At 46.1% G+C, this 13538-nt stretch overlaps 2 protein-coding genes across 3 annotated transcripts in view; one reads left to right on the top strand and one right to left on the bottom strand.

Moving 5' to 3' along the window:
* Window positions 1-3099: 3099 nt before the first annotated feature.
* Window positions 3100-5632, bottom strand: NDUFA8 (NADH:ubiquinone oxidoreductase subunit A8). Its single transcript, XM_064676611.1, has 4 exons — window positions 5501-5632; window positions 5261-5424; window positions 3810-3975; window positions 3100-3339 (listed from the first exon to the last, which is right to left on the bottom strand). Exons 1-4 carry the CDS (start codon window positions 5549-5551, stop codon window positions 3202-3204), a joined length of 519 nt encoding a protein of 172 aa, XP_064532681.1. The 5' UTR covers window positions 5552-5632; the 3' UTR covers window positions 3100-3201.
* A 13-nt stretch (window positions 5633-5645) lies between these two features.
* Window positions 5646-13538, top strand: part of MORN5 (MORN repeat containing 5) — a 14759-nt gene continuing 6866 nt past the window's right edge. The window contains exons 1-4 of one of the 2 annotated variants that reach the window (XM_064676612.1): window positions 5646-5747; window positions 6232-6379; window positions 6651-6762; window positions 7641-7772. In XM_064676612.1, the coding sequence (XP_064532682.1) occupies window positions 5701-5747; window positions 6232-6379; window positions 6651-6762; window positions 7641-7772 (439 nt within the window). In that variant the 5' untranslated portion in view covers window positions 5646-5700. The remainder of the gene's footprint in view (window positions 5748-6231; window positions 6380-6650; window positions 6763-7640; window positions 7773-13538) is intronic. The other variant, XM_064676614.1, reaches the window with a different exon arrangement.

The following is a 13538-nucleotide window of genomic DNA, read 5'->3' as shown; positions in this document are numbered from 1 at the left end:
GGCTTCTGAACTCTTCCAGTATAAGAGCACGCAACAAGCTTTGAAAGGATTGTACCATCCTGAGCTCCACATTTCTTCTCTAGCTTTACAGGAGTTTCCTTGCTCTGAAGGAAAAGGTTCTTTAAAATCATGAATCTTTGGTATAAAGATGCAGGTTTTTCTTTTCATATGAATGGGGTGGGGAAACACCTCTAGAACCAAACTGCAATCAAAGGCAGGGGACAAGGAGTGCACGAGTGGGTTTTGCCCTCACCAGTCTCAGTTTATAAATACTTCAAAGGCTTGTCCCACCCAAAGTGACACCTAGAAGTGTATTTTACAGCAGGGGTGATAACATGCATAATTTGATATGCAACAGAATTGTGGAACTTGCAGGGGAACTAAACAAACCCTGCACTTGCTCAGACCTATGGCTGTGAGCAGAGTGGGAGCTGCTGTGGGACTCACAGGTTTTCTTTGCTGGCAGTACCTTCTCCAGGGGTTTTTCCTTGAGATACGAGCAGAGTTGTTTGAGGTCAGGGCATGTCAAACTTCCAGATGTCTCGGAGGGACACTTTCTCCTCAGAAATGTGCTGTTGTGCTACTGCTGCACTAGAAAACACACACTCCCACCTTACTGAGATTAGAAATTACACTTGGTTTTCACTCCTCCCACCCATAATCTGAAAAAAAGGAGCGTGGTGGGGGCACTCTACCACGACCTTGGCTTCACGTTTTGTTAATTTGACACGTGATTAGAAGCTTTGGCAGAGCTGAGAGCCCTCAGCAAAACAAGTAACACTTCTCACAGCACCAGTGAAACATTTGTGTTGAATCTGTAGCGTCTGCTCTCCATCTGCCAAAAAATTGTCAAGACACATTCCTCAAAAATACTTTTATGGTCTTTACTCCATCTTGACATCCACTTGTTCTAGTTTCCAAGAAAACATTACTGCTCCAAAGGGGCATCTATGTTTGGGGATTTTGAGCAGAAATAGCTCCATACAGGCTGCATCGAAAGCACCACTAAAAACCTCTGGCAACACTTTCCTTTTGTAGAGATTTAGCCAAGAGATAAAGACTAGAAGCCATTATCTCAGCGAGGTTAATGAAGGAAGTGCTCACAGTGCAGCTGAATTCTACTTGACTTCATGACTTCATTGTCCTCCTCTGCTCATCTCTTTTGTACTTTCACCTGCCCAGTCCTGCTTCAAGCTGAAGAGGGGCTTTAGGCCAGCAGACAGTTAATTCTGACATTTAAGTCAGTGCATCAGTGCTGGATCCCCCACCTCTGACCCAGGAGGCTGTAGATTCAGCTGTCATGAAACAGATGAACAATCTAAAACCTTTGAGGCTGCAGCATAAATCACTACTATATTTTTTTTTTGCTTACAGTATTAGCCAACTTAAGGGTGGGGTTCCTAACAGGCTGTCTAAAAAGCTTGCCCCCCTATTTATGCACACCCTTCTTTTCAGAAGCAATTTAATGGGGAAAAAATACTCTTTAATTATGATTAGAGGCTGACTACTGGAATGCCCACACCTGTTTATTCAAAAGAAAATGTTTAGCAGTGCAAGGTTCATACATTTTGTTGACAATAGTATATTATTAGTGAAACATGGTAAGTAATATCTAAAACCTCTTTCTGTGAGGCTGCCTAACTGTTGGAGTGGGTCAGCAACCAAAGATCTGATGGGATACGTGTTAACATCCCGGAACAATTTATCCTCTGCTCTGCCAAACCTCATTTCACTCACTCAGCTGAATGTAATTAGACCCCAAGCTTGTCCTGAGTTCAGTCTCTGCAGAGAGGGGTTATCTTTCTTCAGCAAGACGCGGCTGCTCTGAGACGCTGGCAGTGACCTGAGAGGAGAAACTGCAAAGGGGCAACACCATCGAGCAGATTTAGACAAGGAGCTGCTAAGACAGCCTGATATGTACATTAAAATGCAAACATGTATACACTTGGAGCACCTGCTTTGAGTTTCAGTCAACGCACCCCAGCAGAGAGTAGCAAGAACCCACGAGCCACACAGTGCAGGAGCTATTTTTAGATAAATGTTATACAATTTTCCCTCCAGCTCCATGGATCAGAAACATATGCTGCAGCTACAGACCCATTACAGTTTAATCCTACCTCAAACAAGGAGATGTTAAATCTCCAGATCCCAATAACACCAGGCTACTCAAGGAGCAGGGCACTGTTCCGCTCTTTGCCGTGGCTCAGGTGACACAACCTGACCCAGAGCAAGTTAAACTGCACGTGGCTTTGGGAAAACAAGTTCACTGGATTTTTTCTGACCTTGTAATAATGTTTTTGCTATTGGGTAGAGGTGAATGAGAGACTAGATCCAATTCCTACGAAACATATCACTTTCAGATATCGCAGAAAAGATGTATTTTAAAAAGCTGATTGACTCCTCTATCAAAAAGAACATCATAATGGAACAACAGGAAGGATCTGCCCCAAACCCCTCAAGTCAGAGCCTTCAGTCAAGACAGAATACAAGCCACTTTCTTACAGGGAATCTGTGTCTGCTTCGTGGGACACAAGATCCTTTAGAAGGAAATTTTTCCTTCAAGGTGCTGAAAACAGAGAGTGTGATTTTTACAGTGTAGCAGCCTGGGTTGCCCCAGTAAAAAATAAAAGGTATGGAAGCCACTGACCTTGCTGCATGAGGAACGAGCAGCTGGCAAGTACAACAGGGATCTCTACGTCAGAAACAGCACTGACCTCATCCGACTAAACACGTGCTCCAAGACTGATTTCAGGTCAAATCCCTGCAGGAGTCCCTTGGCAAAATGCACAATTATCAGGTGCAGGACTAAAGGAAGACATTAACGACTTGTTTGTTCCCAGAGTTTCCTTGATGCAAGTGGCAATGTTCTCAGTAGGTAAATGAAGTCTCACACCAGTTTGTGATTGATGGGGACAGCAGTCAAAGACCTGGGCTACATCTGCACCCGTCATGGACAAACCTGTGTCACCACCAGCCCGCTGGCGTGACTGGTGCTCAGAGGGTCCCAGGGGCTGTGTGACTGCAGAGCCCTGTGCAAACAGGGAAATGCATTGTTCTCGTTGCTGTGAGGGTGAGTTTAAAGAACTCTGCTCAGCCATGTGATGGTTTGGGGCTCTTTAATCATTACTTATACCCAACGCACACCGGACAATTTACACGCGCAGCAACACATCTCTGCACCTGAGTCACAGCCTGCCCACTTCACCAGGACCAGAAAAAGAACCTGCTGCCAAAGCGAGAAGGCTTCAGCTCCCCTTCAACGGGTGGGTTTGGCTCTGGTCTGGGTCTAGAGTGATAGGGATTCTCAGGCAAAGGACGGTCTGTCTTCACCTTCGTAACCTGCAAAGGAAAGCAAAGGAATGAGACAACTTCCCACAGCATTTACCAGAAAAGTCACACTGAGTCAGAACTTAAAGAAGAACTACCAAGAAGTACCAAACAACACTAAGGACACATTGTTCAGCTGATTAGAGCTCCTGAGCACTTTTAAAAAAAGTGAGGGGAGGGGCACTTCACTCAAAATTACGGAGCAGCTCCACATGAGTGTGAGCTTCACTCCTGAAGGAAGAGTCTCCACACCAGGAAAAGCAAAAAGCAAGAGTGTCACTGTCTAAAAAAAGCACAAATCTTCTAGGAAAGCAACCCAGAAAAATGCTGACAGAGTCTGGACTCCATTAGGCCACAAACTTCCAGTGTTGAGTTCAGGAATCACCATCTGGCCAGGAGACGTTGGAGACCTGGTCTGGACAAGATGTCCATACGGAGGGAGAGAAGGATCTGACTATGAGACCAAAGAGGTATGAAGTTACCTTGGAGAGCTCTCCCAGATCAGGTCTCACCCAGCCCAGCTTGTCCAGCACACAGTTGTCAAAGGCTGCCTGTTGCTTCCTGCACCGCCGCAGCTCCAGCAGGTTGGTGTAGTCGATGCACGTCCAGTACTCGGTGAAGGGCTCTGCACAGTGGGCCTTGATCTTCCTGTGAGGGGCCACACACAGAAAACCCTCAGCACCTGTCACAGTTTTAATGCTCTTCTCTCTTACTCGCTCAAACCTCAACTTGTGGTAAAGTGTTTCTTGCAGTTCTGAGTTCTCGGGAACATTTAAATCTTCAGAGAAGTCAGTACTTGAAGCATTTAACAGAACTTGACACAAACACCTGTAAAATTCCTATCACTGTAGCTACAGCTAGTGGTAGCAATAACTTTAATGATATGTGGAGGGTATTCTGGCCGGGCAGATGTTCACAGCTCCTCCACAGGAGATCCTTGTTTTGCCAAACAACTCACTCACATGATACAATGCTCTAATGCTTCCAAATTATTTTGATATCTCAAGCTCAAGAAGCCATGCTTAGAACAGAGGTTTCTGATTACCAGCTGTTAGACTCGAGGTGGACACGCTTTGAGCTAATTAAATGTGGTCCTTTACTAGCAATACTGGCCCTGGATCTATATTTTTGGTCCATCTCCTTAAGATTTCACAGTAGTTCACCTGTGGAACAGGGAGGATAAACAACACAAGGCTCAGGTTGGATTCCTGGCTTTCATAACACGGCTGCAAGGTGCAGCAGCAGCAACCTCCCACCACTGCCCTGGGATCCCAACAAAAACCCAGACCACCTGCTCTGGAACAGAAGCCACAGGGCTTCACGTGAAAGGATAAAGTCATGTATAAATAGCAAGACAAAACAAGTGGCCTCTATCCCCTGGAGCTAAAGTTTAAGAAGCAAAAATAAAGGCTTTGAAGGCTGTGATAGTGCTGGCACTTTTAATTAGAATCACAGAATGGTTTGGGTTGGAAGGGACCTTAGAGACCATCCAGTCCCACCCCTGCCATGGGCAGGGACACCTTCCACTAGCCCAGGCTGCTCCAAGCCCCGTCCAACCTGGCCTGGGACACTTCCAGGGATGGGGCAGCAACAGCTTCTCTGGGCAACCCGTGCCAGGGCCTCCCCACCCTCACAGGGAGGAATTCCTTCCCAATATCCCATCTAACCCTGCCTTCTGGCAGTGGGAAGCCACTCCCCCTTGTCCTGTCACTAGCACCCCTTGTCACAAGTACCCCTCCAGCTCTCCTGGAGCCCCTTCAGGCAGCGAAACGCTGCACTAGGGTCACCCTAGAGCCCTCTCTTCTCCAGGTGAACACCCCCAGCTCTCCCAGCCTGTCTCAGAGCAGAAGGGCTCCAATACCGCAGCCGGACCAGGCAGGTCCCGCGGCCCCGGCCCCGCCAGGCCCGTGTGCCCCGGCGCGTCCCCGCTCACCTGAAGAAGTCGAGGGCGCACTGGTTGACCTGCCGTCCCTCCTTGAGGCACCTGCGCGGGTCCTTCTCCTCCCAGCGGCACAGCATGAACTCCTTGTTGGGCCGGTCGCACTGCGAGCCGTAGTGGTGCGCCGCGGCCTTCAGCACGGCCGAGCTCACCGCCACCTGCGGTGGGGGCAGAGCGGCCGTGAGGGGGGGGTGAAGCAAAGGGAGAGCAGGGCGGGGAAGGGACCGCACTCACCTCCTGCACATCGAGCTCCTCCAGCGAGGGCACCTGGACGGCCCCGGGCATGGCGGCTCTCCTTGAGCGCCCTCAGCGCCCGCCCGCACCGCGCATGCGCCGCGCGGGGCGGGGCCTCGAGAGGGCGGGGCCTCGCAGGGAGGCGGGGCCTTGGCGGCGGGGCCGTTGCCGTGGTGACGGGACGCGCCGCCGGGGCCGCCATGGAGCTGGTGGGGGATCGGTACCTGGGAGGGGTCGTGAGGGGCAGGTGGGAACGGGGAACAGGGACACGGGGGGACACGGGGGGACACGGGGGGAGCTGGAGGGGGTGGAGGGATCGGGGAAATGGGGGACAGGGAGGACGGGGGGGAGCTGAGGGGGGCAGGGGGAATCGGGGGACACGGGGGGTCCAGGGAGGATCGGGTGGACCGGGGAGCACGGGAGGACCGGGTGGGGACAGGGATCCCCGGGAAGAGGCGCAGGGGGATGCTGGGTCATGGGGACACGGGGGACCTGGCGGGGGCGCGTGGGACCGGGGAGGGGGTAGGTTGTGTCGGGGGGATCGGGAAGGGGCACGGGGAATATTGGGGACAGGTAGGACCGGAGGGACCAGAAAGGGGCAAGAGGGGGGTCAGGAGGGCCGGCCAGGGGCACGGGGACACAGAGGGCACGACGGGGGGCGCAGGGGGCAGGTGGGATCGGGGGGATCGGAAGGGAACAGCCCCCCTCCCCACCCGCCCCGTCTGTTCCAGGATGGAGGGATACGGCTTCTACAAGCTGCCGACGGGCACCGAGTACCGGGGAGCGCTGTGGGACGGGATGTTCCACGGCGAGGGAGAGCTGTTCTTCCCCAACGGCATCAGATACCGGGCGCTCTGGGACCGCGGGATCCCCACGCAGGTACCCCGGGCTGGGGGGGCTTCACCCCGAGGGGCCCCCGCTGTCGGGAGCGGCCCCGCTGCGGGGGAGATTTGGAGGTGAAATACGTGGATTTTCGAGCCAAGCCGATTTTTGGCTCCCTCGAGGTGTGAGGAGGCTGCTGGGCATCCCTCAGATACAGTTCCCAGCACTCCAAACCCAGGCTGAGCTGTGCTGGCCCTGCTGGGGCTCTACCGAGGAACCTGGCCCTGCTGTTCCCTCCATCCATCATATTTATTAACATGTTTTGCAGGGGAAATTCGTTTTTGCAGATGGTCTCGAATATGAAGAAAAAAACTGGCATTACTGCGATGGCTACGACAGAAGATTTTATACAGAAATCTGTTCTGGTTTCAAACCACCAGGTACTAAATTGCACTTTGCGATCCTGAGAGTCTGGAAGGAATTAAAGTAACAACTTTGCCTAAGAAAGATTAATTCGGCTACATGAGTAACATGGAGCAGAAAGGCTCTGGCTAATTTCATAGGAGGCTGCCAGAAGAATGTGGACACCACCTTCCACCAGCACAGCCCGGGATGCAGCATTGCATCCACAGCAGAGCTCTTGGAGTGATGACCAACAGGACAGGGCTTTATTTACAGCTTTTGATACCCTGATTAACCCTTGGACACATTTCACCCTCACTGCATAAGCAGTGTGCTTTTAATAACAGGAAAGTTGAGCAGAAGCAATTAGAATCCAGGATATCAAATAAAGTTTCAGTCATCTGCCCCTCGTAGCTTTTTAGTACATGCCAAGGCAGACATTTGTGTCCCGTCTATATTTTTGCTTTTATAATGTTATTTGTCTGTAGTCAAAAGGTGGAAAGATTTATAAGGAAACAAGTGGGTAAAATCTGTAACATAATACACACAATACTCTATACATAGAATATTTTAGTGATGACATGTAGTTCTGTGAGGCCAGCAAGTCTCTCCTGGCCCCAGTTTGGATTTTAGGGTTGTATTTGTAATGTCAGCTCAGTGGGGCTGAATCACAGGACTGTGAGTGAGGGAATCAAAGTGGCAGCTTCTTATCACACACTTTTTGGGTGTGCATTTTTCCATTTTTGTTTTCTCCGTCTGCAAAACTGTAAAAATGTTTTACAAAATTATTGTAAAATAACGGCATTGTTTTTATAGCAAAAGCCACGGAGATGTATTTGTTAGTTATCTTGATCAAAGGCTCAAATTTAAAAAACAACCCAAAAAACCAAAATCAACCCTTTTTTTTTTCCTTCAGGCATTCCTCAGCTTACAAATCTGGATCCTCCCAAAACAATCCCAGAAGGTTGTTACGACTGTGGTGATGGATTCTACAATCCTGAAACCAGAGTTGTTGTTGACTACAAATTCACATTTCTGAGAAATGCAGGTATGATTAACTTCTTTTACAAGGTAAAGTAAGATGATTTTATTTGTCCTATCTCCTAGGACTAAAGCTAAAACATAAACAACTCCATGATTTGGTTCTCTTATTACCGAGCTAAAATATCTTCTACTTATTTATTTTATCAGTGATTTATGCATCCCCAGAGTTGTATAAATCATATTTTGCAAAATTACAGTGAAGTATTCCCAAGCAGATACAAATAAATGTATTGTATTACCATTTGGTATGTTAATCTCAGAAAAATCTTCAGTCTCTTCTGTTATGATCTCAAGCAAGGGAGTGGTTGTGAGGGGCACACCATTGATCCTGAAAGCTAAAAAGCTCCATGCTGTGAACCAGCAAAGTGCTCAAGCATGTGCTTATCTCTACAAGTCCAATTTATTAAAATCAGTCTTAGTCTTACCTTCCTGAACAGGACACTTTCACTTTGGAGAGCTATGTTCTGAGCAGAGTCTGGCAAATACTGGGTCCCGTGGGTAAGTCCCCAAACTGAAAAGCCTTGGGGAAAATTCATTCTCATCAAGCCAAAAGAGAAACTTTTCAAATTAAAAAAAACACAGAAGATCCTCGAGCAGCTGACAATGGGATATCTCAAGAAACATAATCTGACCTGAAAAAAAACCACTTTGTGTTCTGGCTATTTAACCTTTGTATTTATCACCTTTTTAATGTAGAGGATTTTTAAATGAAAATGATTTCTGAAAGCAACCACCCACCTCGCTTTCCCCCCCAAAATGCCCAAATTGCAAAACCTGTTTTTTCAAAACCAGAACATTTCATTTTCAGCATGCCACAGTTTAACAGTTTTGTTGCTTGGAAACTCCATTTTTCAGCAAATTTACTATTTGTTGAGAAAAAAAAAAAATTCTGCCCTGCTCTACTTTCAAGAGCTTTTGTAAGTGTGCACTGTGATATTGGAGGAGGGAAGTGAGGGGGGGTTAAATGAATTGGAGATACCATCTGCTATAAAATATACCCTATGATACATGGCCTGTTTTATAAACGTTGAATAAAAACTGATCCAGATTATTACAAATGGCATTGATCCAAAATACTGGAATGCAGTGGGCCTACTGATGAGGAAGATAAGCAACATGCTTTCCAAAAACACAGGAACCTACACAGATTAGTACAGGGGGGAACGCCTTGGAATTCAATTTATTGTTTTTTAATCTGTTCTTTGAACTCATTGTCCTTTATGACATTTATCTCAAACCCTACAAATTATATCAATCAATATTGGCTCGGCAGCCCAGCACAGCGTGAGGCCTGACAGTCGTGGAGATGGGCTTTGTGTGGCCCTTCCAGCGAGAGCCTGTGCACAAAGTTAAAGTTGTTGATGTGAGTGTGAAGAAGGAATGTGTCATGTAGGCCAGACCCTTCCTCTCAAGAACATGAACACAATTGAAACACCCGGCACTTGTTCAACATCAGAGGAACTCTTCCCGCCCCAGGAGAGATGATTCAGGGCACAAGGCCACTGAAGTAAAGAGGAAAAAAAAAAAAATTAAAAAAAAAAAACAACCAGCTGTAAGCAGAAGAAACTGAGGAAGAGGCTGAGATGACAGGGAACAGATCCAGAACTACTCCATTATAGGTTGGGCAGGAAGGAGCAGGAAAACCTCCAGGCTTCCAGCCAAGTCTTGAAAGCATCAAAAGCAGATGGTAGGAAGCATTCAGGAAGTTCTTACAACAGCTTGACAGGTTTACCAAAATGACAGTATCTCCCTCAGCCCTGGCAGCGGGTTTGCAGAACACTCCAGGCCTCACCTTTCACCCCTATTATGAAGCAATTTCTAATTGTTTCTCGGCTGTTTGTGGAAGAGGCGAGGAACCCTTGGCACTGCCTCGCCTGCAGCCTGGCAGCATCCCGGTACCGCTCCGGAGGAGAAGAAAACAGGCGCCATTTGAAACTCCTGAGTTTGGTTCCAGCCCTTCTCTGTGGAGATGAGAGGATGTCGAGCACCGCAGAGCCCCCGATAAGTTTGGCAGGCCCTGCCTTTCCCCTACATGGAGGTCTGATCCTCATTTCCTCCAAGGGCTCTCACTGCTGCAGCAGAGCAAAGGCCCATCGTGAAAACATGATCAGCCCAGGGAACGAAATGACAGCAAGAGTTTTGTTGTACGTTTTTATCTAGCAAAGTCTTCCAAATTCTCATTACAGCCCTGCAGTTATTGCTCCGTCCCTAAACCTCTGTTTCCTCGGGGGTGCTCAGATTTCTCTTCGTTCTCCATGTGTTCTTCAAGCTTTTCTTTTTTTTCCAGCACTGCGAAGTAAGTTAGCAAAACTGAGCACATAAATAAGAATGGGAGTGCTCATTTGTAAGGAGATACCTTGTTTATTTTGAATAGATACTGGGGCCAGACTCCTGTTTCACTAGGAGTATTCCTTTTGCCTTTTTCCCCCCAGAAATAGGACTCCTGGCACCTTTATAAGGATTGGTCAATAGAAAGATGGGACGATTTCCCAATTTTTCAGCGAAAAGTAGAAACTACAAGATGTTGCTTTTAATGCAAAGCAGGGAGGTACAAGAAGAGCTGTGACAGTCAGGTTTTAGGACCCTCAATTATCAGAGAAGCCCAGAGCTTTCGAAGAGAAAATACCATCAAAAATAGGATTTTTTTTACACCGAGATGGAAAAGATCTCAGGAGATTGCCTGGGTCACCTCTCTTGATGAAAAGCAAAGATATTTCTGATGAAAATTGCCTTGCTTCTCCTGTGGCTCTCCCAAGGACAGGTTAAATAACATAAAACATGTTTTTTCCTCTTTCTAATATGAGAATATTTGTGCTACTACTTTCATATTCCATCTTCAGGTTTAATTCGTATGTGTTGGGTGCAGTCAATATTACCTGAAATATATTTGCATCTCTTCATATAAAATCAAGAGTAGAAATACACAAAATCTGCTTTTGCACTCAGTGCTCAGTCAGGGAACTGAATTAAGAGCAGGATTAGGCCCAGAAAAGCAGGACAAGTGTCTTAGTAAGAGGAGGGGGTTTGGTGTTGCTGCAGACCCCAACCAGTCAGCAATCAGCATTTCTACAAGCCTGAAAGTCTTGTGAAAAGCAACAGGAAAAATCCTTGAGAGAAATCTCCCACATTTAGATTTCTTTTTTTTTTTGTCCTGCAGCTCAGATCTGCCTTGCACCAAGTGCTTTTTGGGAAACGCAGACTTTGACTTCTCTGAAAAATGTAGTTGAGAAAGAGCCATAACCGCTCAATAATTGCTCAGGGTAATATTTCTGTACCTACCCTCCTGTACCCCAAACACATGCAGATGTTTGCGTGCTCTTTCTCATAAACTACTGGAGAATTGGGTGTGGGATGAGGACCTGGCAATTTTTCAGGCCTGGAGTATTTCTGGAAAAAAAGACAGCAAGTTTAAAACTTCAAGTCGACTGTGGTGCAGGAGAGAAGGTTTGACTGCACTGGGGGCTCACCCTCGGGGCTTTACCCCCTGTTCCTCTCTGGAACTGCCCCTTGTGCTGCTGCAGGGACAGGCTGAGCCCAGGCTGGGCCATTGCCTAAGAATGTACCAGTTCTTTAGGCAGATGCCCTGAGCAATGGAGGGGGAAGCCCCAGCAACACACACTCAGAGAGAATATAGTATTTTTGCTCGAATGAATTTAGCTTCCCATAGATTTAAATGTCTACTTATAACGCAGGGCCATTTAATCTTTTGTACATTTGTTTCTTTTTTATTTGACTTAAGATACTGAATTTAGATGAGGTTTAGTTCCTACATATTGAAACTCTTAAAAGCTCTTCAAATAATTGTTCTTTGGATACTTGTTAAGCTAAAGAAATCAGTTTTGATCGGCAGTAAAAGTTCATGCTATTTTAAGTGCAATGCTATAGCTATTTTCTGTTGTATATTTAATCATTTTGAATTATATGTCATGTAAAAGATTTTAGCTCTGGGGCATTTGCCAGATGGCTGATTCTGCATTTCACACAACAAAAGAAATAATGTTTGTGTAAAGCTCTTAAAAATAGTTGGTAATCAGTATATTCTACAACGAATAGGATCCAGACCTGTTTGGAAAAAAACCCCAGCTTTTGCAGAAATTAATTTAGAGGATTTGGTCTCTACCTCTGGGCTCTGAACAAAACAAATCGTGTCTATTGTTTGCTGATTTTGTAACATTTAACAAGTTAACTGGATTGTAAATTTTACTCATTTTTATGTTAAATGCCGTTTATTGCAATCCATTGATCTTTTTCTCTTTACTTTGACTGACAAACTTATTTCTGAAAGCAGGCTTTGTAAAGCAGAGAGCCAATACTGCTCTCCATTTACACAAGTAAAGCATCTGAAAGCGAGTAGCCCTTTGCTTTTCTTACAACAGCTGGAACGCTTGTCCTTTTTGCTGCTAATTCCTCTTTCTGGCCTCTTTGCTTCCTATTCCTGAAAAATACCACTGCAAAAAATATCTTCCCTCTCTGCCATGGCACTCAGCTTCTTCTCTGTGCCCACAAGGCTCTACACAATTCCCTACAAATTCGCCTTCTGATTTTGTCTCCTCCACCTCCCACGCACTTTTTCCTCTTGCATTCAGTCCCAGGACATAGTTTTTCGGCCACATTCACACAGTTCCAGTTTTTGGGTACTTGCTCTCCAGACTCGCTGCTTCCATGACAGAAAACTTGAGAAGGTCAGGGATTGTATTATAACTCTTTGATCTGATCTCCAAGTGTCACTTATCCACCTCTTTATATTTTTTTAGTGAGATAGGTTTTGTCCCAGTGTGAGAGCTCTGAACCTAAATAATCTCCAATTCTTACATAAATTAGTTTAAGAGCCAAATCTTAGAAGGAGGAGAGGCCAAACCCTAGCAAGCATCAAACAGGGACTGCTGAGGGGCAAGGCAAATGAATGAGCAGTGAAGATGGCAGAGGCATTTGAGTCTACCCCATTTAAAATGAAGATCCCAAACTCCTACAGGAAGTTGTGGATTTCTCTTTTTTTTTTCTTACTCTACCCTAAACACTTTTTTGAAATGTTGGACCAATTCTCCTACCCATCATATGCTCCTTTCACGTCTTTATTTATAGAAATGTGTTGGGATCAGGCATATTTTGAATGCAAAATTCATACTTCTTATGCCTTTCTCGATGTCAGAGTCTGCTCAGGTGACAGACAGAGATCCTTGGAGACTTCTCATCCGAGCAACCAAGAATATTTTTAGATTAAATTTGGCTTACATGTTTTAGTCTAAAACATCCTCCATTCAGCAAAATAGATTATGAACCAACGTGATTTATATTCAAGACTGGAGCCAGCAGTGATAATATTAACATATGCATCATGATGTAAGTTACTACGGCAATTTCAGTAGCTAGAGCTTTTGCAGATATATTGTTCCTTGTGGTTTCCTGCTCTTATCTTTTTGAAAACTGTGGAAGTTTCAGTTCCAAAGAGTGGCATGCCAAGAATAACACCTTTGTTTGGGTGCTAACTGTCCTATTGTGAATCCACTAAATAGCTTACACACAAGTCTTATAGGCACTTACATTCCACTATACAGTCCATGTGAAAACAAGTTTTACAAGAGATGGAAAGTTCATTTGGGGGCCATTTTGGAATGACAGTAATTAAAAGTAAATGGAAGGATGAGAATTTGTGGGTGGAAGCAAAGGTTAATTGAAAAACGCATTTTCCATTTTCTTGCCAGCCTTGCTGTTGGTGGGGTCAGGTGCAGTAAGGAAAGGGGTGGTAGGGACCCGGAGGGGGCAGTGGAAA

The sequence above is a fragment of the Pseudopipra pipra genome, chromosome 20 (assembly GCF_036250125.1).
Source record: "Pseudopipra pipra isolate bDixPip1 chromosome 20, bDixPip1.hap1, whole genome shotgun sequence".
NCBI lineage: Eukaryota > Metazoa > Chordata > Aves > Passeriformes > Pipridae > Pseudopipra > Pseudopipra pipra.
Note: the sequence above shows the minus strand (reverse complement) of the source record. Positions and strands in the feature narration are given on the sequence as shown.

What these genes read in the sequence shown, in the direction of transcription:
- NDUFA8 (XM_064676611.1), bottom strand. Translation starts at nt 5,551, where the DNA reads ATGCCCGGGGCCGTCCAGGTGCCCTCGCTGGAGGAGCTCGATGTGCAG. An exon ending in TGCGCCCTCGACTTCTTCAG is followed by an intron (nt 3,976 to 5,260) that starts GTGAGCGGGGAC and finishes GGCCCCTCACAG; the next exon opens with GAAGATCAAGGCCCACTGTG. An exon ending in ATCTGGGAGAGCTCTCCAAG is followed by an intron (nt 3,340 to 3,809) that starts GTAACTTCATAC and finishes TTTCCTTTGCAG; the next exon opens with GTTACGAAGGTGAAGACAGA.